Source organism: Dicentrarchus labrax, unplaced genomic scaffold (assembly GCF_905237075.1).
Source record: "Dicentrarchus labrax unplaced genomic scaffold, dlabrax2021, whole genome shotgun sequence".
Classification (NCBI taxonomy): Eukaryota; Metazoa; Chordata; class Actinopteri; family Moronidae; genus Dicentrarchus; species Dicentrarchus labrax.
In genome coordinates, this window is record NW_026136715.1 from 15,430,461 (window position 1) to 15,455,213 (window position 24,753).

The following is a 24,753-nucleotide window of genomic DNA, read 5'->3' on the forward strand; positions in this document are numbered from 1 at the left end:
TTTGTCTATTATCTGATGACCTCTACTGGTCAATGAAAGAATTGCAAACATTAATGGTACAAAATAGCATGTACAACACAAACGGTTGAAAAATACAATCCTTTATTCAACATACACAATATTATACGTCTGTTTGTGAATTTCTTTACTGACCATAGTAATGGTGATGGTATGGTACATTTTAGGCCTACAGAAATGTAAAAAAATAATTTGAAGGTTGTGTTGTACAAAAAGGTATATAAAATGTGTCTCATTGTTGAGTAATAGAAAGTAATACCCCATTGGAAATATATTTACAATAAACCCAATGGTGATACAAGACAACAGTTTCCCTGCTGTTAGAATATGTACAACTAAATAGCTCAATGTGTCTGTGTGCATAAAATAAATGCTCATTCTACATAAGTTAAATATGCTTTCACAAAAAGTAATGTGCTTGGGTATGAGCATGTTATTACTTACATATTTCCTGTATTCATTTGTGTTCTCTGTAACTTTCTGTGACTTTGGTCATCATGGGAAAACCCCGTAAGTGCAATTGTACTGTAAATCAGAAAAAAACCAGGATGATGTTCTCCTTCTCTCGATAAGAGGATGAGTAATTGTGCTGTGCTAGATTTTCCTTTTAGTCATGATGATGGGAGTTTTAGACAATAATGATTAAAAGCCTGTATGTGTACAATAGCCAGTGAATTGTTCGGTTAATTATAACATAACAAAAAGAAAAACCTTGATAAACAGTTTTGGTCTTAATAGTTTTCTTGTTGGGGCCTCTTGGTTTGAGGCACCAGACATATGGCAGATGAAATTAGGCTATGCATAAAACATAGCCTTGGGTGCGAACCAGTCTAGACACTACTGCTAAAAGTCATATGGTTTTAATATAATGCAGTGACTGTGTGAGTCATTAGCTCAAAATATGCTAATGATATGCACCTTGTGCTGTTGGAATGTGGTGCAAAATCCCTTCCGGCGTTTTCAATCTTTAGTCCCTGTTTTATCCTAGTGCTTCGGTCTAGACGTCCCGCTTGAGTTTCTCGATGCTGAAGTCACTGTCGTGGTCCAGTTTGGAAAGCGTCTTCCTTACTCGGAGGGCTGTGAGGCGGGCTTGTGGGCTCTGGTACCAACACTCCTTCATGATCTTCACAATGGCCGACAAGATCTATGACACAAGAGAAAAATATAAAATTCCACCCGGCTATTACAATAGAATGTAACATGTGTACCATATATGTGTCATCAGATGGCCTACAGGGTGGGAATGAAGCCTGTTATGGAGACTGGGCCTCTGCTGGTCCACACACACCACCTTCTTCATCTCCTCAAAGCTGGGGTCTAAGGGCACCAGGTCAAAGAAGGGAGGACGGTACTCCTCCACGATCCCTAAAACAATCCAACAGAGAAAAAAAGACTCAGTGTACAGTGTGTTTAATCTCCAGTTGAATCGAATCGAAGAAAACTATCACAACAACAATCTTGGTCATCATCGACCTTTAAACCCTTAATTTCCATCATACAATTTCAGAAAATGATAAATGTCTGTCATGCAATGTCTGAAATAGCACACTTGGAAATTAGGTAGTCTGTAGTGGGAGTTTTGTAAAGTATGTTTGACTAAACAAGAAAGCAGGGAAAGATATCAGTTCCCTGGAGACTACACTGGGATGGAGATCTGCAAGGCCCGCTGAGTGTGTGTGTGTGGTTGTTTGTGTGAGAACGCACAAAGTTATGAAAGTCTTTCCATCTGGACAAAGTGTGTTTGTGCATGTGTGTGTGCGTGGTCGTTTGTGCATGGATGTGTGCATGCATCTACAAACTGTGTGCACGGGCATCTGGACCATGTACAAGTGAGTGCTGACACCAGATAAGACTGTTTATAATTACTGCAGTGCTAATCATGAGAGAGGATAGCAGAGACAGACACAGACTATGAAAACACTGGAGTGCTGAGAGACATGGGACTAACTGCCTCTTATGTATACTCTACCAGAGCCAGACAGACATGACAAGAAAACACATCAACATAATGTGCCTAAGTGGATGAGTAATACGTCAACTTATAAAAGATCCATTGATATATATACATACACTGTCTGTCATTTTCATCCTAATTTTTAAATAGGTAAAAAAATAATTATATATCGCAAATTACTGTAAAGGCACAAAATTCTTATGGGCTGTTGTCTCCTTACCATTGACAATGGTTCTGCGGGTAATTTCCCAGAAGACCAGGCCCAGTGCCCAGATGTCAGTTTGCTTGTAGGACTCAAAGATGTCCATACGAATAGTCTCATCCAGCACCTCAGGGGCCATGTAGCGCTTGGTCCCCACACGGGGGTTGTTGCCCACATCGAGGTAGTCATGGGACTGAGAGTGTATCACAGCCAAACCTTAGGAGAAAGCATGCATGAAGCTCAAATACAAACTATCAAAATCAGCATGATGTAGCTTTTTTGTCTCATTACATAAACTGTAACTAACAGCAGAAGTTGAAAACAGATACAACCATTCATGGTAGTTTCACTGTTCTTCCTTCTACACAACCCTCACCTAGGTCAGCAATGCAGCACTGTCCGTTCCGCTTTACTAGGATGTTTCGACTTTTCAGGTCTCGATGGGCGATAGCTGGCTTCTCCTGGGAGCTTACAATCTCAGTATGGAGGTGGACAAGGCCACAGGCCACAGACAGGCACATCCTCAGGCAGCTCTCAGGCTCCAAGCTGCTGTACTGCAAGAAGTCGTAGAGCGAACCCAGCTCATGAAAGTGGGTGACAAGCCACAGCTGGGTGCTGGAATTCTTGGATGTCATGTCAGAGGCTATGAAACCTAAAGCCAGAATAGGAGATTGATATTTCAATATCGGTCTTTTGGCTGATGCTTTTTGAAATTACTCTGTACGTTTCTCTATATGGTAATTAAATAACTTAATAATTTCTTTGGAATTGAAATCTGCTGCCATACCCAGTATGTTGTCATGTCGCAGCTGAACAGTATTGTAGATCTCTGTCTCTCTAAACCAGGACTGCTCGTCCCTGGAGGAGAAGATCTTGACAGCCACACTCTCCCCCATCCAAGTTCCCCTCCACACTTCCCCATACCTGCCTTTACCTGGAGACAGAGTGACACAATTACACAACTGAAAAGTACAAAACAGGGCAAAGAAGAGCAGCAGTGGTGAGCAGGGACTGACCGACACACTCGACAAGTGAGATTTGTCTGGCCATAGTCCTTTGGACCAGATAGGGCAGCCCTGTCCCACTCCCTGATGTACAAAACTCATCAAAGATATCCTGGAGAAAGACACAGACACACAGAAATAATCCATACGTGAGAACACAACTTAAACATGATAATATATTGTGTCAAACATTAACATCAAATGTCTCTTACGCCGTATGTGGGGTCTTCTCCATTAGGGACCTTGAGCATGGTGACATCATGGTCTTCAGCATCTTTCAGTCTGCAGTGTGCACGTCGGAAGCGCAGGAACAGCACCAGGCCACACACGCTGGCAATCAGGATTAACAGCAGCAAAGACACCGTGATCCACAGCTCCGGACGATTGGGTTCTGGAGACTTTGTTGTCACCGCAACTAGACACACATACGGACAAACACACACATTTTTGAGTTTGTGAAATCAGTCAAGAATAGTTCAGCGCATTGAGGTGGAGAGGTTTTAGTCCAGAATTGTTTTTAATTAAAGGTAAATATACTGGTAACATGACATTTATTGCATCATCAGTCCAAAAGGGAAAAAGGCAGTTTTGATTAGCTCTAACTGACCACAAGGGGGAACCAGTTACTATCAAGAGGAAAGTAATTCAGGATTTGCACTGGGTTGTGAGATGAGCCTGAGAGGACTAAAAGACAGTAAACTCTGAGGCTCAGTACCACAGTGGTTCTTCAAGATTGATAAATATGGTGTTAAAATATTTCAAAGCAATGGTTTTGGGTACTGACTAATGTCTGGAGGTGGTGTGGTGAAGGCGTTGCACTGATTCTTTCTGCAGCAGTGGACAAAAAAATGCTCAAAGGAAGTGTAGCACTGCTCTCTGTAGACACGATTGGGGAAACATCCCCTCTCTTCACGGCCGTGAACCCAGGTGTAGAAGCAGACGTCTCCTCTGCAAGTCCCATTCATGCAAGTGCCTTTCTCATTTTCACATGTGCACAGCAGCTTCCCATCATCTTCGGAGTCTGAAGCACAAGGAATTACACACAGTGAGGACAGAAAGGCAAGCACACACAAAATTAACTGCATACATGCATGTGCACATATTGCATATACCTATATCAGTCAATAATAATTTGAGAAACCTACCAAAGTAGATTGAACTTGGGAATGTAAAAGAAAAGCAAGCCAACACTCCAAATCACAATTCAAAGAGTGAGTTTTGACTAATAATAGAGGTCTGATATCTCATGTGTGTTTATAAAGTAATGGACAGGTAAGTTGGTAAAGCCTGTACTCATGGGTGTGCAACCCAGCACAGCAGCATATAAATTAGTGTCTACACATGGTGCATGTGCATGGAAAGGCACAAAGACCTACAGCAACTCGTTTACTTTGACTCTGCATTTCATGCCAGGTAAGTGGTTTACACTCTGCTTGTCTGAGCTTGTTGCAAACAGCTGCCTATTGTTTTACAATGGAGGGTTAGTGAGAACCGTGAGACTGAACGATACTGTCTATGTGCCAGCTGGAGAACCAAAACAAAGACCTAAAAGCTGCTAGTGAGCCCCTCTTATTAGAGCTTTAACTGAATGGAACAAAACTAATGCTCTTTACAACACATTTTCTACATCTGACCATTAACTTACCTGCATGGATAACAGAGATCCACAGCAGCGCCCCACCTAGCACCACTGTGAGCAGAGCAGAGCTTCCCATCTCTGGGAAACAGGAAGAAAACAATTAATAACAGTTAATCTAATCGAATGACGATAATACAGTTAGTGTGGTCTCTTTATTAGGAGCTGTCATAATGAGAAACCAGAGATTCAATTTGGGGCGTTGTGGAAAAATAAGGCAATTTTTCTTCATTTTAACTGCAATGTGATTTAAATGTACAGACTGTAACTTAATAGTGGTGTCTATGAAGAGCTGAGCAGCGGTTAAAGCCCCGACTGTTTGGCAGAGGAAGCTATGAGGTCAAAAACAACAGTCCGAGGGCCCAGCCTGTCTGCCTGTGTTGTAATTGCATTGGGTGGGAAAAGGGGGCTTAGGGGAAGGAGGCTGTAACAGCACTCCAGAGTGTTTTGTGTATGTGTGCTGAGACTGTGTGTGGTGCTGTGCTACCCAGGCTCCAGGCCTGTCGACTCCTCGACTACCCTGCTTGCAGAGTAAATATTGATGGCTACGCTTCCTGCCATTGAGTGGCCCCACCCGGCTGGCTGGCGAGACTCAGGTCTGCTCATTGTTTAGGGCTGCATTGCTGAGGGTCACGCAAGCAGGAGGGCCCTCATACACCACTTAGCCTTTCCCACTGCTGTAGCACACAGTGGTCTGTAACTTGACATCCAGGTGAGATAATGCATGTTACATTTAATTTAAAATACTGGTAAAAAGTGACTAAATGAACTTTACATTTTTTCAGTAAAGAACAAAATGAGTGCCATATTTTTAAAAGCATAAAACACTGTATAAATATCTACTGTAACAGATCCTACATTGATTATTTCATTGCTACATACACTGTGCCAATGTCTAAATAGATGCACGTGTTTGGCTTTAATACAAGCTCTGTCCAAATGCCTCTCAAGTTTTTTATGTTCTGTGCACAATTTAGACTCTATTCTTTGTAAGGCTGTCTAGAAAAGCAAACACGCACACAATAGCACAAGCACCCACATAAACCCTGAGGTATTTTAATGTCTTTCTTCACCATTATTTAACAGCAGTATTCCTATCACCTAATAACCATGTCTTGGAAATGCTGTTGTTTGAGAGTTGTTGACAGATAGGAGCAGTTTATCTGGCTAATGTGGTTAGGTATTGTTTGCTGGACTGGATTTACTGGGGCCTGCTGGCAGCTTCTTTTAAGTGCAGTGAGAAAATGTTGCTTGCAATCTGTTTTTTGTGCAACACTTGAGGTCTGTCCTGTAAATCTCAAATGTGTGTACTTGGATGGACGTTGTTGCTGTTATACATGTGTGTGATTGAAGTCCAAAAATAATACAGAATTAACTGGACTGATGGCTGTTTGGAAAATTCTTGAAGTTGATGCAAGGTGGGCAAAAATCCTTCATCACGCTAGGAAAACCTATAGTATTGTATTCTTTAGGATTGTAGTTTGTTATTTATTGGATCAGCTATACGTAATGACAATATAACTGTATTACTCTGGCAAAATAGAAAGGTTTAATGAATCATTTTGGCTTCAGCAAAATAAAATTATATAAAGATTACATTTAGCCTGGCTCACATTACTGCACATTTTATATACACTTTCCACTACCAAATAAAAACCTTATTTACAAATCTGATGAAATAAACATGTACTGAGTTGTAAACCAAACTGCATCACTGTTAGTCCAACGATTTATAACTATAGTATGCTTCAGGAAAAAACCCCACAACAGGTAGACCACAAATGACATAACTAATAGCAACAAAAAAATAGCGTAGAAGACTGAATGAGATTCAACTCCGACAGAGCACAGACTCAGGTAGAGTCCTATCCATATATAAATTAAAACTGAAGTATGCTTTCTAAATGGGCATATTTCTGAAAGTTAACACCACAGCATGATTTATCATCATATTCTAGTATAAATTGTTATCCTACCTCAAGTCTCTCACAGCAAATAACCCTTGAACCACACATATCTGGCAGTGAAACTTGCACATGTCAGCACAAAGCTACGGATATCCTCCTTTAGTTCTGATGCATCTAGCTAGATATATTTAAGTACAAACTACAGGAAACCCTCACATTACCATAGTCATTTCAATAAGTCGTGTCAAATGTCAAAGAAGAGAAACCAGAGGAGCGAAGGTGTTCAGCATGAATATCTGTATCTGATTGGCCACTTTTGGTGTCTGCTTTTCTTTATTTTCAAATCCTGTTTTACTTGTTTTCTTTAAAATGCATCTATTCTAAGAAGATACATAGTTGTCTTGAAAATGAGAGCATGTTCTGAACGGGGTTTCCCATGTTTGTCGAAGTGTCAAGATCAAATGTGAAATCTCAGAGAAATCTCTTAGATTAGGTAATTTCCATTTCACATAACAAATCTGATAAAAAATGTCTGACAAACTATCTTTAGACTTTCCTCTCATCCGGGGTTAGCTGTGAGGCACTAGCTCAACACAGAGAGCTGACTGCACTTTGAACTCGCTGAAAAAACCGCAAGCCATATTTTACCAAAAAACAAAAGTGCACTTCCTGTTTCGTGCAGTCTACATGTCAGTGGTGGTTAATATGTGGGTGCAGTGGAGGAATAACCTAAACACTCCACCCACAGAGGGAACTTGCGAATCACTTATTTCTCTAGCTATCATTTTATCATCCACAGAGTCCCGACATAGCGGACAGCAGTAATCAGATCCTGTTTGCCTCCATTCTGTACTACGCTACACCCGTGTGACCCAAGGGGAAGAGATCCATTGTCATCTCTTCCTCTCATCTACAGCTTTGACTTGGGGAGGCAGATCTCTCATTCCATCTGGATGACTGTTTGGTTATAGTGGTGGATGGTGGGGGCATGGCATAGCACAGCAGCTTCCCACAGGCCCTCAACTGGGGCCTCATCACACCGAAAAGCCCTATAACTCTTCCTGTGGAAAGTAACTTTAAGCAGTGTTACTGTAAAAGCTTCTATCATGTGGTTTAAATGTCAAGACAACATCACATTCAGTTCTTTTTTTTAATGACATAGCCACAAAACGCTTGTGTTCTTTGTGTGTTTTAAGTGGTAAAAACCTTTAAATCTGTAATCCAGTGATTGGGACCGTCTGCTAGTTACAGCGACAGACTGATTGTATCTCCATTTCACAGACAAAGCTAGGCTTGGCAGGCTTTATGGCTCAGTTGCTTGCCTGCATGCTCTCACATGCATTCCTTATGAATGCATGTCTGGCGAAGAAAAGGACAAATATACCTCAGACACACACACACACACACACACACACACACACACACACACACACACACACACACACACAATTTCGTCTTTACTTCCAAAGAAGAGGAAGAATAATTAGATAAATAAAAGTGATACACACACAGAGGTTTGAGTATGACCCACACCTGATGGCCCAACAACAGCACTGATCGGGAAAGAGCTCATGTGACTTCCATCACCACCTATGCCCAAATAGGAAAATGTCTGCCCTAGGTGGGTTTGTGTGTGTGTGTGTGTGTGTGTGTGTGTGTGTGTAGGATGGATGAAGGAGGGGGACAAGTGAAAAGTTGCAGGGAGGGGAAAAAGGCAAGTTTTACTTTCAAAAGATACAGACAAACATCTCCAGCAAATATGCCAATTCTGCACATTTCAAGAGGTATGAACTTTTCACTACATGTTTTGAAAGAAGGATCTTGCCACATAGTACAGGCCAGAAGCAAATATGCGGACCTATCACTTAAGTAAAATACAACAAAGTAAGTTTAAGAAAATACTGATAGGCTTTGAGTATCGTATATTTCGTTTTGTGATACTGGATGGATGGATTCTCAACCACTAGATAGCAATGTTAACGCAAACAGAGGGCTATGATGTTGGATGTTAGAGCGACTGTGATAAATACAAATGTATATGGGGGTGTACTATGACATGCCCGTGGTGTACAAATGTTTTTCTAAAATATATCTACTAGTGACATTTATCGTATCTCCATGGTGCTTGCAAATACACAGCGCTACAGCCTGGACACACAGCGTGCGCGAGCTGTGCGGCTGCCTCCCTGAACAGCTGTGACTTGCGATGTCCACACAGAGAGCATTTATGCTGCGGCAATGCTACTGCCAGCCGTATCTTTCTTCCTTGCCTTTGATACAAACAATACAATAAACAAATGTATGAACTCTGTCTGAAACAGATGAGTTAAAAAATATTAAACTTTTTTTTTCCATGTCTGTCACATTTTGTACAGACACAGACATTAAAACTGTTGTGAACGGTGCATATGTTGCTGGTATCTTGATATGACTATGAACAGATGCTTTTCACTGTCTGTTTTTAGTGGGAACTGTTCACGATGCCTGAGACGTGTGTGAGATGTGCGGCTTATACTGGCAGTGTGGTTGCTCTAACCTGTTAATGTGGGCAAAGAAATTATAAGCAAGATGTTTCATGATGTGTGTCCAAGGATCTTTTACAAGTACAAGTCCCACATTCAAAATCTTACTTAAACGTACGACAAGGTATTTTTTAACTGGTTATAAGGCTGTCTCAAATTAATACAGATAACTCTGTGTGACCACCATAAACAAACAAGACCATCAGCGAGAGGATTGGCTATTTCTACATAGTTATTGTCAGCTAATGTCTGCCACTGTGTCGGATTGAGTTGGCTTCTACTTGAAAACAGAGGAAATGAGGCAGTAGAAACACTACCGCTTTTGTCCACAGGGGCAAGAAACAACACAAAATGAAATTTCCCTATAGCTGCTTTAAGTAGAAACACATATCATGAACAAACGTGCTGCTTAAGGTATCAAAAGTACTTTTTATGCAGCAGAATGTCAGTGGTCAGTGTTTTATTATTATGTAATATATAATTTGACCATTATTACTGATGCATTAACATTTAACCTCTAACTACTTTAAATAAATATACCATAAACATATTTTTAACAGTTTATCGGCTCTGTTGATTTATCGGTCTAGCTATGCTTGTAGCTACAGCTGTAAGATAAATGCAGTGGAATAAAAAGTATTCAATAATTGCCTAAGTAGACATTAGCAGGATGAAATGCAAATGACTCAACAGTAGGCTAAATGTACTTTAAGTATTTTCAACCACTGGTGTATAGGCAGATACATCCCTCTGTGCAATATATACTTTAATAAATGCAATTTATTGTGGCTGCCCTGACTGTATGACTGAGAAATGGATAAAAGCTGCACAAATATCGGCTTCCAGAGAGGTAATTTAAAGTTTAAGAAGATGATGCTGTTGATCTGCCTCTGGCTCAGGTAGGCCACTTCTTCACACCTGTTGGTTCACATCTGGAAACACGTGGAGTGATGTATAGCGCTGTCAAAGGTCACTATTAGTAACAATCTACATGTTAAATCAGTTAGAAATCATTACACCGTCGAACACCTAGAGAAAGCGAAACTCACGTTTTACTCCGTACCTGTTTTCTGCTCAGCTCTTAACTTGACAGCCGCACGTCTCCCATATCAAAGTTACTAAAAGTGTCCGTCCGTGGTATTGCAGTAGGCTATAAGTAAAAGTAAGTTTAAAACACAACTGCCTCCATTTCAAGACTATGGGTAAAAAAAAAGGGGCTCAGGGGCAGATGTTTCATCCAGGGGGAGAGAGAGAGAGAGAGCTCACATCCTGGTGACGACCATAAGTCGTTTCTGGAAAAAGTTCGTCCGCAGTTTTTTCCCCTTCTTTGCTCCAAAAGCAAATTAAACTGCTTACCCCGTTCAACAACGAGTTACCTCTCAAAAAAAAAAGAGGAGAGGAATTTTCCTCTTTAAAAAAAAGAAGAGGAAAAGAACTGGCAGTTGTGTCCCGACAGGGCGACAAACAGCGGGCTGTAGCCTATCTCATCTCGGTCCAAATCTGCGCTGATGAACCGACAACGCGAACCCTCGTCGTCGGTTTTGGACGCAGCCCCGACTCTTTCCGCTTGAAGTGAAGGCTCTCTGTCAGTCCTCTCCCATTAAGCAAGAACGTGTTTTGTTGTCTGTCTATGGTCCTGATCTAAAGGCAAGATTACATATTTTTAGATAGTATACAGTTCTTGTCCCACCCCTTATTGTCCCGTACAGACTCTGCTCTGCCTGGAATGTGTTCTCATAGCGGTTTTCCTGTTGCTCGCTAAACCTCTCATTTTCCTCTTTCCCCTGTGGACTGGTGTCTGCACTGCACTGACAGGAATGTGCTTCAAAGACCCCACTATGATACAATAACATTGCTCTGAGTAAAAACAAGAACTGCTCGGAATTTCTTATTAAACCATAAAATCCTGTCATCAGTATTAGTAATAAACTTAAAGACATGTTCTCAGAAGCATGAACATAAGTTGCTTGGAATAACTGTCTGCAAACAGAAAGCAACGTTATCATTCATTTGGACTCCAGTTTTCACTCTTTTAACTCATCAGCTGCTCCACTAAGTTCACCAGCTAGTGACTGACTTCTGTCACCTGAGTAGCCCAGGTCAGCGGTTCTCAACCTGGGGTCCAGGGACCTCAAGGGGCCTTGAGGGGGTTCCAGGGGTCCCAGGAATGGGGAATATTTACATTTAGCTATTATTTAATTGACTACAAGTTAGCCTAATGAGAGAATGTATATGGATGATTATTGTATTCATGGGTGTCACAATTTAATCTACAGTATGGACAGTTGTGGAATAATTCAATCTTATCAGATGGATATTCCTGAGAATCGTCTTATCAAACACAGGTCCATGGCCCAATATGTATCAATTTTGGATACAATAGGGTTGAGAACCACCTAGGTAGTGTACAGTAGGTTTATTAGATTTTTTCTGCTGAAAACAGCTGTCTGTTGTGTTTTTAAAACAGTGCTAGAGCTGTAGGAGTGAACCAGAAGAGCAAAACAACCACTATAAAGCTCCTTAAAGCCTTGAAAAGTCAATTTTTAGTGTATGTGCACTGGAGTTTCCACATCACACTTGTATTCATTCCATATTGAGCAATGACTGACTTCCAGACTAGTTGATGTTATAAAATCATGCTCATGCGTACATGTCTGAAACTCAGCCCTCTAGTGTCAAACTCTGCCCACACATCATTCTGCACCACGTATGTAAAGTGATGCAACAATAATCAAAACACATTTTTGAGCAGAGGATGACTGTAAAACAATTTTTTCTCTTGAGAAACACTTAATCCTCCTAATCAGTGTGTCTAATAAATTTGGCGAGCATCCTCTTAAACTGAAGAAAACACATCAGTGCCTTTCTGTTACAGCAGTTGTGGCAGTCAAAGTCTGTCTTAATGGCAAATACAGTTGTCTCTTGGATGCCAGGCAGACTCTGCTGTATGAAAACACTTCATTCAGCAGAGCCTGAGAGAGATGTCTTCATGTCTGTAATATAAATTCCCCTCCTTGTTCTCAGGCTCTGTAATCTCTCCGTTTTTGGCTTACGGCTGAAGAAACAGCTGGACGCTCTCACATCAGCTGTCATGTAGAAAAGAGAGCAAATTGTTCTTTTTTCAAAATCAGTACTTGTTTTTCTTTTCTACTTATCTCTGTGATTCAAAGAGCCACTCTGTCCTATTCCCTTAAGGCTTTTCTAAAAAGCCTCTATTTGCTGTATAATATACTAGAGCAGAGGGAATGTGATATTGCTTCAACAGACATTCATTCATACTGTCAGTTTTCCAAAGGCTGATTCTTGATAAAGAGAAGACTTGTTTTACTACCCCTTCAGTATTATTGAATTGTCAAAGTTTTAACAGTGGACACAGCACATAAAGTCAAAATACAATGCTGACTTAAGTTACATTCATGATTCACTGTGTGGTCAAAGAGCTTCAGAGCTCAAATTCTGTACAATCTGGTTTGTTTTCTGTGTATGAGAATATGTGTCTGATGTGTTCTTTCCCTGAACTCTAGGGAAGTATTTATTTTGAAGTTGACCTCAAGTACCCAAGTTCCCCTGTGAAGAGGAAGTGAGTCAAAATGCTGAATATATAATGCTACTAACCAGCTGCATCATGTTTTCATACAAATAATTATATGAAATATTCTTGAATGCATCAAGGTAGCCATTTGTTACTACCAATTAAAGCTAATTGTTATGTACTGATAAACTGCATATTGGATTAAAAGATTACAGACAAGGGTTCAAAAGCCATTTCATGCCACTGGAGAGAGAGCGCATTATAGGCTTCCTTAAGAAGCGCTAAGTAGCTTCATTGCAAAAGAGTAACCAAGGTTACGTGCCAGACAAGAGGCACGTATCAATCACATGCATGCCAGTTAAGGAAATTATACATTTCTTGTGTGTAAATACCATATCTTCATGGCAGAGTTGAGGAGTTCACTTTAAAATCTTTTCTCTAAATGTCCTGTAACAACCACAAACACACTAATCACTTTCAGATCACCAGAGTTAAAGATTCAGCAGACTGAAGAAAAACAAACTCACTTGCAAAGGTCAGCACACTAATTCCAGGCTCTCATTCAAACACACATTTTTATTTGTCTCACAGAAGACCTGAGTTTTCTGAGTCTCTTGATCCAGATAAACAACCCCAGAAATGATCCTCTAATATTTTTTTTGTAAGAACAGCATCTAAATACATAATTTTTTTAGATAACACATTTAAATATATTTTGTTTTAATTAGAACATGTATTGCTGTTACAGCTGTATGAGTTATTGGTTATGATTTCAGCAATTACCAAGTTGATCTATACACAGAATATTTTAATTCCAATGCAAGCTGGACCCAAAAAGAGACTTCTTGCCTTGACAGATGCTTAATGTATAATGCCCAACATATTATTAACAAACGATTTCCTGAGTAACATTATGTACAAATAATTGATTTGCTGTGCATAGATAACATGTGAGGTCTGCTATTTGTCTCTTAAATTTTTTTACAGACAGCAATTCTGGTGTCCAAGTAAAAGCCCATCAAACACAGTACATTAAGCACCGAGGAGTTGTATACTTGTGAACAGTTTTTCTCAAATCTAAATGTTGCAGATATGTCATGGTTCCTTTTTTCTGTAGTTATTTTTACATCTTGCACATGCCACAGCAAAACAGTTTGGAGTATTACAATTCAGTCAAAAAGACTTAATGAAGGCCTCCAGTAGATGCTACATGTTGCATACAGTGAAGATTTGATAACCTTTATAGAAGAATAAAAATAAGGGTGTTTTTATAAAACTCAAAATGGTGACTGATTTCATTTGTAAAATGCTGTAAAATGGGAAGAAATTGCTGTTTTGAAGCTCAGTCAAGGGTTGTAAGCTCAAAAGTAATTTAAACTTTGCTTTGCGTACAAATCTACTACAACTGGGCAGTTTTAATCATAATTGGACAGTGCATTACACAGCTATATGACTTCCTGTTTCTGAATCTTTGCAAACAACTTTCTCTGTGCATCATGGTCAAACTGTCTGAAGTGAACAAAACCCTGCTGGATAAAAGTATCCCACCGATGCTGCATTTGTCAGGAAGGTTAGATCAACTTTATAGTTATCAGAAATGGACCAGCTTATGTTCTGAGGTCAAAAGGGTTTGTTTATAGGTGAAAAAGAGATCTTGACACTGGAGTGACGACATCATTAATACCGTCATTAGTGACCTTTGTATCAATTTATGATTTATGATTATCTGCGCAGCAAATCACATGTATCGAGGTGAATTAACCTTAATATCATGGTGGTGCAAGAGGGATCGTTAGCATTGATACAGTCCCTCTTGTGCCTCCATTGGTGAGCCAATTTCTGTAACAATCGGTGCATTCAGTGGGGTGCCATTACTTCCATTGCAGAGTGGACAAAGGAGGATTTTATAGTAATTGGGTGCTGATGCAACTTTGCTATTACTTTGGTTGTCTTGCAGCTGAATACCATGATGGGAGGCTACTTAAAAATCAATTCAAAAACTGTGCCTTTAAAATGAAATAATTCAGTCAGTATAACTTTGCATCCCTGTGAGACTTAATCTTCAAATCCACAAGGTAGGAGTTGCATTAAGAAACATCCACACTAAAACATGTCACTGTATATCTCCAAACATCATGTCCAGCTTTCCAAAGATGCTGGAATATACATAAAATTCAAGTCACTCCAGTTTTCCCAAGCCGAAGTTCAAACGTCAATGCGTTTTAATTGTCTATTGCTGACTTCCCAACTGGTTTTGCTATTCCCTTTTCTTCTGTTAATTCTGGCCTCAGAGTAACTGTAATGTTCAACCCTCATGCATGAAGTTATCACAGAGAAATTCTCTGAGGAAAAGAGAACGAAGCCTCATTTATGGCTTGATGAACGTTTGGACCCTTTACTTTTTTTCTGTTGCTCTTTTTCTTTTTCTTGTTGCTTCTTCTCTCTCTTTTTCTCCTCCTTGGCCTCCTTGTACTTCCAGACAGGAGGCTCCAGGTAGCCCTTCCGCATTTTCTTCTTTTTCTCTTTCTTTGGAGTGGGCTCCCCAGATTTAGTCACTTCAATCTTAGGAATACAGCCTGAGGGGAAGATGCTGTTCCTATGTGCCATGCTGCGGGGAATGTAGCTCTTCATGCCGCCTGGTGTCACGCTTTCCCTGCGCTCTGAGTTCTGGCAGCAGGAGGTCAGAGATACAGAGGCGGCGGACACAGGAGTGGGAGAAACTGAGGTGATGGAGCCTTTAGTATGGGACACTGTGCTCTCCTCCAACTCTTTGCTGCTGTGCTTTTCAAGCAGTTCAGGTACGGCAAACCGTCTCTTGCCAATCTCTGGGGGGCTGCTGGGACAGAGTGGACGACAACCAGTGGCTACCATGGGGCTGTGGATGCCTGTTGTCATCCGCACCATATGGTCCATGACCCCATTGTCTTGGGGGTCCTGAGGGAAGCTGAAAGAAAGGCTGTCTTTTAAGCGTTGCCTCAGCTTCTGACTGGCTGTTTTGTTGGCAGTGGCCTTTGCTACCAGTTGCTTCAGCTCAGGCCACTCTGGAATGTAGCTATCACAGAACTGCTCAGCTACAGGATGAGCCTGAAGGCGGCGTATTCTTTTAATAGTCTCAAAGCCTCCGGTCCTAAGGATCCAGTCCTTTAGACTTCTCCCTTGGACCAGGTCCACTGCATACATATCTGCACCTGCACATGAAAAAGGAGAACATAACAGAATGCGGTGAAAACAAGGAAACAAGTTAATAATCATTGGATGCTGAGGGATGTGAGGAAATCAATTGCTCCTTCAGCTAAGTAAAATTACCCCACCATGTGGTCGCTTTTGAAGCACAGTTCATTGACTAGCTGTGTAGCGTAACACTACCAGAAATCAGGTCATTTGACAGCATTATGGAATAGGATATAGATTGCAGTTAGGTGAAAAAAAAACATGATACTAAATCCTGCAGATTCTCTCTCTCTCTCTCTCTCTCTCTCTCTCTCTCTCTCTCTCTCTCTCTCTCTCTCTCTCTCTATAAATGCTATCTAATTCAGTTTAACCCACTATTGGATGGAAGCTGTGTCTATTTCAAAGACTATGACAATCCACTGAAAGAATAATAAGTATAAGTAAGTAAATATAAGGCTTTAAAACAAATCCAGGATCACCAGACATATATTTCTATTCCACATATAGCTCAAGTTTGCCTGTAAATACAATTAGATTATGGACTAATGTTGTCATTCTCTCTCTGACATAATTGGTCTTTAAATAGAGCAGGGCAGGAATTTTTATAATGAGATCCTAAATGTGTCCCTGTACAGTTTATATGGACTAATCCCTGCGGCCCAAACAAAGACCAGATTAGTTCACAGATCAGATGTCCTGGTTTACCCTGTATGTCACATGTATACAACATTTACATTTTTTGATATATGCTTTCCTGTGCAAGTTTATGAATTGTACATTTTATATTTGTGATCCTTGCATCCTAACTGTCTGTTTTTTCCTAAACCGATATGTACTATAGTTCAGGGTCTACACAAATCTAAGAATCTGGACTGAATAAATCTCTTGTCCATGTGTGCACGGACACCAGATGTTCCTCCTATCTAAACATTGCAAAGTTTATTGGAGATCTTATGTACCATAAACCTACCATGCATTATCAAGGCGGACACGCACTCTTCTCTGCCCTGCAGGCCTGCCTTGATGAGGGCTGTAAAGCCACGGGGATCCCTGACCTCAGTGTCCACACCAGAGTAGTAGTTAATGATATAGTTTAGAATGGTGACGAAGCCTGGTTGAAAGAAACAACATTATGTTAATATTGTAGAATTGCCTGAGACTAGATATTGCGGATATGCGCTGCATGTGTCACCAGACATACCTGCCTGGGCAGCAAACATGAGGGCAGTATTGCCATCATTGTCTTGGTGGTTGATGTCTATTAATGGACACATGTGCAGCATGGTGACAATGTCTATGAATCCCTTGCCCACCGCTACCATCAGTCCATTCTGAGGGGAGACAAATGGAAATAAATGGACCTTTGTTAAACTGTATATTTACCTTTATATTCAACCTTTTTCATCGCAGAAATATAGATTTCACTTTCCTTGTGGGATAAAAAGGAAAATGAAATCCATCTCACCCTGCCATTGATGTCCAGCTCCATGGCCTCTTCTTTAGTGACTCCTCTCTCCAGGATCCTACGCAAGGATGTGGGGTCATTCTTAGCGCAGGCCTCATACAGCGTTTTAGCCGGCTCTTTATCCTTTTCATCCCTTTCATATTCAGGAAGCACCGAGTCATCAGAAAGAACGCTCCCTGAGTCATAATCATCCAGTAGGATCTCCGAATCCTCGGATGGGCCTGCGCCCAGGTGGGGGTCATAATTTGCAGTGGCCATTGGACCCCCTTCTGCCTGGGATCACACCTTAGTGTCAGGTCTGCTCCACACCATCCACATCTTGAATAGTAAAACATTAAATGTTTTTTATCATGGACACAATATAAACACATTTTAATTTACTCGATTTTGTTTTACTTACACTACATGACTAACAACAAAACCTTGGCAGCCTTTGAAGTTAGCATGTTAAATAGATCTGAAGACCTGAAAAGGCCTTGTCTATAATGCATGATGCCTAAAGAGGATAAGGAGCTCACCTGAGCCCTCCTGTCAGAGCGGCTGATCCATAAGTCTGTGATTTACAAGATAGGAAAGCTGACTGTATAACATACTTTTTGTCAATGCTTGTTTGCTAGCTCAGCCTATTATAGAATAGAGGATCAGTTATATTGACTCTGAGATTAAACAAACGTTTCCAATACATTTATTAATACTCTGAAATGTGTAAAAATGTGCAAGGCATGTATTTATGTATATATATATTTCTACAAATAATAAATGGGCAATAAATGCTGTATATCTGCAGAAGCTCAGTCTGTGAAAGTAATGTGAAAGAAGGCATAGTAGGAGGGGAGTACTGGGTCGAGAAAGGCCATATGGTGCCGGAAGCAATGGGAGGCCAGGCAAGCGACAGCATCTGTCATGGTGTCTTAACCGTGTCACACTGGTTTGCAGGACAAGTACACTGGGGTATCCAGTGGTTCTCTGGTATAATTCAATAAACTACACAAAGGCTATTCATATAAATGTAGCGTTTGTATGAAGTACATTTTGAAACCAGTGGTGACACTGTTCCTCAAGGCTCAGACTTTGAAAGAGTTAGTCATTCTTAATGTTTTGAAGGAGCTGCAGGAAGTGAGAAAGAGCTTGATTGCTTTCCAGTGAGGGATTGAGGATTTCAGTCGTCAAGACTCCTTGGCCCTGCATACATCACTGCACCATATCCACATTAGGCACAAATTCACACAGACAATTGTTTGCACAAGCTCAGCTTTGCACCTGCTGACAATTATTCAATTAATGCTAAGTTATTAGAGTAAAAGCGCATTTTGGATGAACTCTCGTTAAATGCCAGATAGAACTGCTCAACTTCAATCCCACAAACATATGTTTCTGTTTCGACTTTGTGTCAGAAGAATGAAGATTATTAACACACAAACTTTTCTCTCACTTCTTCCTTCTGCCCAAACATAGAAAGCTAACACTGTCATTGTGGCCTTACACTTCCTGCTGTGCAACACCTTGCAATCTGGTCAAGCTTCTTCCTCTGAATTTTGAATATGAGCTGTCTCTGTTGCCTCTCCAAACTGTGGAGTGACGATGTAAAAATATGCAACCATTTGTGCCAAAGCACAGAGAAACACTTGTTAGAACAAATAGTAATAATCAAAATCTCACCCTAAAACAATCCAGCCATAGTTTAGTCCTCTTCTCTTTTTTCTCTCTTTTTGAATTTGCTCTCGGTGGTTAAACCATCCTCATATTTTGGACTTCCACTCTTCCTGTTGGCTCTTGATAGAAACTGGTTTAAGTTTCCCAAACTGACTCTAGCTGAATGCCTTCCTCCTCCCTCCATCTTTCCTACTGGCCAGTTACATTGCCAATCCGTCCAGGTCCCAACATAGACTCTGCCGTCCTAAGTCAGGCAACATGCTCTCTCCCTCTCATCCTGATTACAGAAGATTTAAGGATTAAGAGAAAGAAACAGACAGCAGCCAACCTTGCTCCCCTTACAGTCGGTTGAGTTAGTCTGCTCACTCACTCTCTCTCTCTCTCTCTCTCTCTCTCTCTCTCTCTCTCTCTCTCTCTCTCACTCTCTCTCACTTGTCTCCACAGCTCTCTCAGAATCTGTCCATCCACGACTCTCTGCTGCCCGTCTGTTGTGTTAGAGCAAACCTCTCTAACGGTCCAAAGAAGTGCTGTGACTGAATCATGGAGGCTATGGCCTCCAAATCTGCTGTACTGCTGAGGACCCCCTGCCTGCATAATTTCAGTGTGTCTGTGTGATGGGAGACAGCATCTTGGGGTCTGTTTTCCCATGGAAATCCATTTGCTGGGGCAACAAAATAACTCTGCTGTTACTCTGAGCCAGGGGGCCTTGGTGGTAATTATTCCCATGACAGGGATGACACACACAGACTTACATGGAAACACACACCCACACACCCACACAGATGCTGTAAACTTTGGAGGATGCAACTGATTTGCCTGAATTTGCATGCTTACATTAAAAGAAAACAAAGCAGACACACAAAGTTTTTTCATTGGTCTAACACTATATTTTGTGTCAAGGAGATCATTTTTTGTTTCAGTACCAACATTTCCATCTGTTTTTTTTTACCTGGTTAACATAGTTTTGTGTCAACACAAATATCACAGGTTTGAGTTATACAGGTAATATTATATTGCAATTATAAGAAACCAGATGCTCAACTTTTTCTAGTTTCACACAACTTGAACTGTGACACCAGTTTGTTTTGAATCCCATATGGGGACAGGAATATCGTCTTGACAGGTTTATTCATTATCAGCATCTCACTTACTTATACCAAAGGTGCATGTAAACAGATTAACAGTATTGATTATTGAATTAATCCTGTAAGGCCATTATGTAACTTTATGCACATTAATGTAGCCTGTGTTACACAACAGCTTCTCTCTTTTAGAGGGATGCAGACTGCCCCCTTCTGATTCAACTGGGTAATGCAGTGCTTAGACATGCACCTTGTTTATATAGCATAGTTAGACAAGATATTGAGACAGCTCATATTTAAAATAGCCACAACATGAATCCTTGCTGTAGGTTACATCTGCTGTCTACATCACATTCAAATATATCTACAAACTCACAACAAGGCATATTTTGCCCATCTGAACCTACATGGTTCCACTTTTGAGTGGACCATATCATTAAGAAGTCATTATGAAATGCCAACTCTATTAACAAGCAAAACTATTTTGATATGAAATGTCCATCATCACAGAGCCCCCGTCTTGTCTGAGTGAAGCCACTGTGACAAATTGATCACTCATTCAAAAGCACTTTGATCCTGAGAATTATAGTTGAGAAGAGTCAACCAAACGACACATGTTGTTGATACCACCTAGCTGAAGCTGACACACCTTCAACAACATAATCCCACTAAATCCCATTAAATGCCCCAGCCAATTCCTTATTAGAAACTGCCTCTTTGACAGTGAGCCATCTGATCAGACCTATAGCACCACACTAACCTGACCCATTACTCAAAAGGTTCTATGTATAGACACAAGCGCCTGAGGTGGGTCTTGACTCCGTACTGATATGAAATACAGGAAGAGGAAAAGAGGCATGCTTAGGGCAAAGATTAATAGCTTGTGAAAGGCCAAAACAGAAATTCAGTTCATTGGAAGAAATACAGAGGAAAGGGAAGCCTGTTTGGCACAACAGGGCGGGGTGGTGGTGTTTTCCTTTATCCTTTTAGACATACAATAATGATCTAACTGCTGTACCAGACGAGGGCAGCACAGCACAGCATACTTTAACAGCAGTTTTATCTTTATCTCCAGAAAGTCTTTGCTCTGGTTTCTCAAAGAAAATCCAACTGATTACTAATCTGACGTATGAGTTACAGAACATTTTGTTCTGATTCCCACCTCCTGATAGTACTCGCACTTTCCCATTTAGGGTCCGAGTTATTTTCCTCCTATTCCGCAAATTCCTCACAGAGACATTCACTCATCATAGCAAAAATCAGTCCAACTTCTCCCCAGACACCAGAGTACCCAGCAGAGGTCAGTGGTAGAGCACAAGAACTTGGAAAGAAGCTTGGGAAGCAATGAACTAACTTTAGCCAGATTAGTGACTGAGACAGCCATGTGCTCAGCTAATATTAGATTGTTGGCAGTGTCTCCAGGACCGGTCTTACCAGCACTTTGCCCAGACTCTGAGCATCTGCTGTATTATCATCTGCCTGATATGTGCTCCAAAGCATCTAAAAGCCTCCAGGGATCAGGTGAATGGAAGGAAACGTGGAGGAAGTAGAGCTGAACTTGTTCATGTAAGGCAAGGAGGAGATTTGGGGTGATTTGTTAGTTATTGCAATAGGAAGTGGACATTTGTGGTGTTTGGGCTTTGACTCAAGGGTGGGTGAATAAGGCATGAGGAACAAATGCTGCACAGTAAGGAAATGATTTGTTTAAAGCCAGAGTACCCAAACCTTTTCTTTTGGAGGGCCAAAATGAAACTCTCTACAGGCTGGATTAGGGTTAGGTTAGGTCAAGGAAAAGTACTTAAGTATGAAGTATGAAGCTCCCTCAATATAGTCTTTCTCTCTCTGTGCTTCCTAATAAGTATTATAATAAAACTATAATAATAAGTATTCACAGTATTTCAAGATAAAAAAGAATTTAGGGTTTACAGGGTCAGTCACACAGATAGATGGAGTAGACTGATATTGCAATGTGCAGAGAAATACATATTCAAATATATATTTCATGTAGTTTTATTCACAGGAAATCTTCTGTTCCAAAGCAATGCAGTACAAGTTTTCGACTATTTTTTGAAAACAAAAGTCCCTGGCCTACTTCAAACTGGGTACAGTACATTGTGGTTTATGCATCTAAGCCGCAGAGACTCTTTTTGCTCTTTTGTTTAAAATCTGTTACATTATCAATACTCAGCTATCTAAAACAAACAAGTTAACTAAACATGATTGCATGTCTGGAGATACTAGTTGAAAGGGTGATCTAATATGCAAATTTTACTGCACTCAGAATATGATTCCTACTGTCTAAAACTACAAAACTCCAGAAGTGGTTGTATGTAGCCAATTGTGTGCATTATCTATCTCTAAACCAGCTGCCCTGGTTTAGAGAAAGTGATTCTGATGTGACCACATTCAGTCTTGACCTTGGGCTAATGGCTGGTGTGAGAGATGTGGAAACTTTGTATGGACACAAAGTGGCTGTTGAAAGCAATAGCAATTTCTTCCAACTCCAACCGTGATGTTTCCTCATGCTCTCACATCTTTACTCCACCTATGCCAGTAATTTCTCTGAGGTCTTCGCTGCTGCCGATGACTAATTGTTCTAAGCCCTATGGTTGTTGACTTTTTAATTCTTTCAACGCAAGAGCTTTATTGCTCTTTTTTTTAAGGATAATGTGAAACTTTGAAGGCTGAAGGAAAACACAAAAAGCGAAGAAAGTAGCTGAAAAGAAAGTAAATATAGTCACATAATTGCATAGCATTTTTGAAAGACAGAGATTTACAGTTACAATCGTAGGGCCTAATTAGTTAAGTTGTTAGGCCCAGTATAAAAGCTTTTTCTGAAATATAATCATTCTTTGGTTTTTAAGGTTAATGAGGTCTTCTTTGTTCATTTGTTTTCACAATTTGTGTGAAGTGCTATGGAAATGAATCTTACATAGCTGTCATTGTGTTTTTTTTATGATAAGGCTTTGGGCCTATTCAATTTCTATTATTAACATGAGTGGCCAGCCCTCAATCAGCATAAAGGCTTTAGATTACATGAAAACTTCCATTTTTATCAAAGGTACTACATCAGCATAGATTTTCAGAGAATAAATCTTTCAAAATAATGTCAGTGAAAAGTGAAAGCTTTTAGTCCAACGGAGCTTCATGCCAAATACACAGAGAACAAAATCCTCACAGGGATAGTCATCAGTTGTCAATTAACACATCTGAGGTGATTAGAAAACATCAAGCATTATTTAAAGATATGTGTGATGTTTTTAGGCTTTAGATCTTTCTTAGTTGATATAAGTCACACATTGTTACATTCACTCCTCACTTTCATATATTATTATGAGACACTGGTATTTACTTTACTCAGATGACTTATTGTTAATAGAAACACATGTTTTATTTTCCCATTTAGCCACATTTCTCAGCATTTAAAAAGTACAAGTTATTTTTTCTCACAGCCTTAAAGACATATAGTCTGCTTGGAACAATAATGTGTGTCTGATACTGTTTGTCCATATTAAAATCCTTAAAAAGCCATTTACTCTTTTCACCTCGTTTTAAAATTCCAGAAATTGTTTTTTAATTTATAAAGTTTTCCTCCTGGACGAAGATGTCTCCTACTTCACTGTAAAAGCCATTTTCAGTGTGTGTGTTAAAGGTTTTATTGCCTGCTAAAAAGTGATTAAACTTGTTGACTGTTTGGGCCTAAAATGCTCTTGTTGGTCACGTTTGTTGATAAAACCTCCACATTAGTGGAGACAACAGTACCACCAGACCCAAAAAGGAGAATTATCCTGTGATAAGTTACTTCTATGAATGTTCATTTTATGTTTCAGCCTCATGGTTTTGTAGTATTCAAAATTAAAGATAAAATATGTATTAAAACTCTGCCAGAGGGAATTTTTCTGGAGTCTTGACAACCTACCTTGTCGCCTCTTTTGTTGACAATGGATGTTGATAGTTTTGGGTGCAAAAATGTTTTTTCAATACGCGTTCAATTAGTCCCATGTTCTTAATGTATTTATATTTCTCATTGTATCTGGACATTGAGATCATAATGCAGTGTTTTGTTGTTATTGCTGTTGATGTTTAAAAATCATACTAAACAGGTTTGATGTTTTTGAATTACTTCACGTTTGTTAATTGAAAATTGCAGACTCCTCCTGGGGGAGCTTATTTCTTCTGTGTGTGTGTGTGTGTTCAGCATGTTTCTGTTGAAAGATGAATTGGGTGTGTGCAATGGAAGGAAGTGTGTAGATGCTTTTCATCCAAAGTATTCAGGAGAGATGTCTTTACATGACTTGTAGGTTTGTTTTCATCTTTGACATCTTTTAATCTGCTTTTGGAAGTATATCATCAAAAGAAGTGCAAATTGATTTACAAAATAAAAAAAATGAAATTTGACCGATAATACCAATGAGAAACTACACAATAAAATGGTGGAAAAGACACAGAATAATAAAAGCACGACACCAACACTTATGCTGGGCAAGTCTTCATCTCATGCGGGAAGCTCAATCACCTTGGGCCTAAACTGTGTGACAGCGTGAGGAACTCATGCTGCATTTGGGCCTGAAATTCTAAAGGTAAAATCAAATCAAATAAAAACAACA

At 40.1% G+C, this 24,753-nt stretch overlaps 2 protein-coding genes across 2 annotated transcripts; both read right to left on the reverse strand.

Moving 5' to 3' along the window:
* Positions 1-85: 85 nt before the first annotated feature.
* acvrl1 (activin A receptor like type 1) lies at positions 86-11,011 on the reverse strand. Its single transcript, XM_051424120.1, has 10 exons — positions 10,307-11,011; positions 4,824-4,895; positions 3,963-4,199; positions 3,391-3,593; positions 3,191-3,290; positions 2,962-3,108; positions 2,551-2,826; positions 2,193-2,390; positions 1,253-1,383; positions 86-1,162 (listed from the first exon to the last, which is right to left on the reverse strand). The coding sequence occupies exons 2-10, from the start codon at positions 4,891-4,893 to the stop codon at positions 1,016-1,018; spliced, it is 1,509 nt and encodes a 502-aa protein (XP_051280080.1). The 5' UTR covers positions 4,894-4,895; positions 10,307-11,011; the 3' UTR covers positions 86-1,015.
* A 2,320-nt stretch (positions 11,012-13,331) lies between these two features.
* Positions 13,332-19,372, reverse strand: ankrd33aa (ankyrin repeat domain 33Aa). Its single transcript, XM_051424121.1, has 5 exons — positions 19,071-19,372; positions 17,412-17,729; positions 17,148-17,277; positions 16,917-17,057; positions 13,332-15,963 (listed from the first exon to the last, which is right to left on the reverse strand). Exons 2-5 carry the CDS (start codon positions 17,667-17,669, stop codon positions 15,140-15,142), a joined length of 1,353 nt encoding a protein of 450 aa, XP_051280081.1. The 5' UTR covers positions 17,670-17,729; positions 19,071-19,372; the 3' UTR covers positions 13,332-15,139.
* Between the last annotated feature and the right edge of the window lie 5,381 nt (positions 19,373-24,753).

Bases quoted from the DNA above. Each gene is read 5' to 3' on its own strand.
- acvrl1 (XM_051424120.1), bottom strand. From the start codon at position 4,893: ATGGGAAGCTCTGCTCTGCTCACAGTGGTGCTAGGTGGGGCGCTGCTG. The intron at 2,391-2,550 runs GTGAGGGTTGTG...CTTTCTCCTAAG, and splicing joins GTGCTGCATTGCTGACCTAG to GTTTGGCTGTGATACACTCT. The intron at 1,384-2,192 runs GTAAGGAGACAA...GGATTGTTTTAG, and splicing joins CCGCAGAACCATTGTCAATG to GGATCGTGGAGGAGTACCGT.
- ankrd33aa (XM_051424121.1), bottom strand. From the start codon at position 17,669: ATGGCCACTGCAAATTATGACCCCCACCTGGGCGCAGGCCCATCCGAG. The intron at 17,058-17,147 runs GTATGTCTGGTG...TCTTTCAACCAG, and splicing joins CATGTTTGCTGCCCAGGCAG to GCTTCGTCACCATTCTAAAC. The intron at 15,964-16,916 runs GTAGGTTTATGG...TTTCATGTGCAG, and splicing joins GTCCGCCTTGATAATGCATG to GTGCAGATATGTATGCAGTG.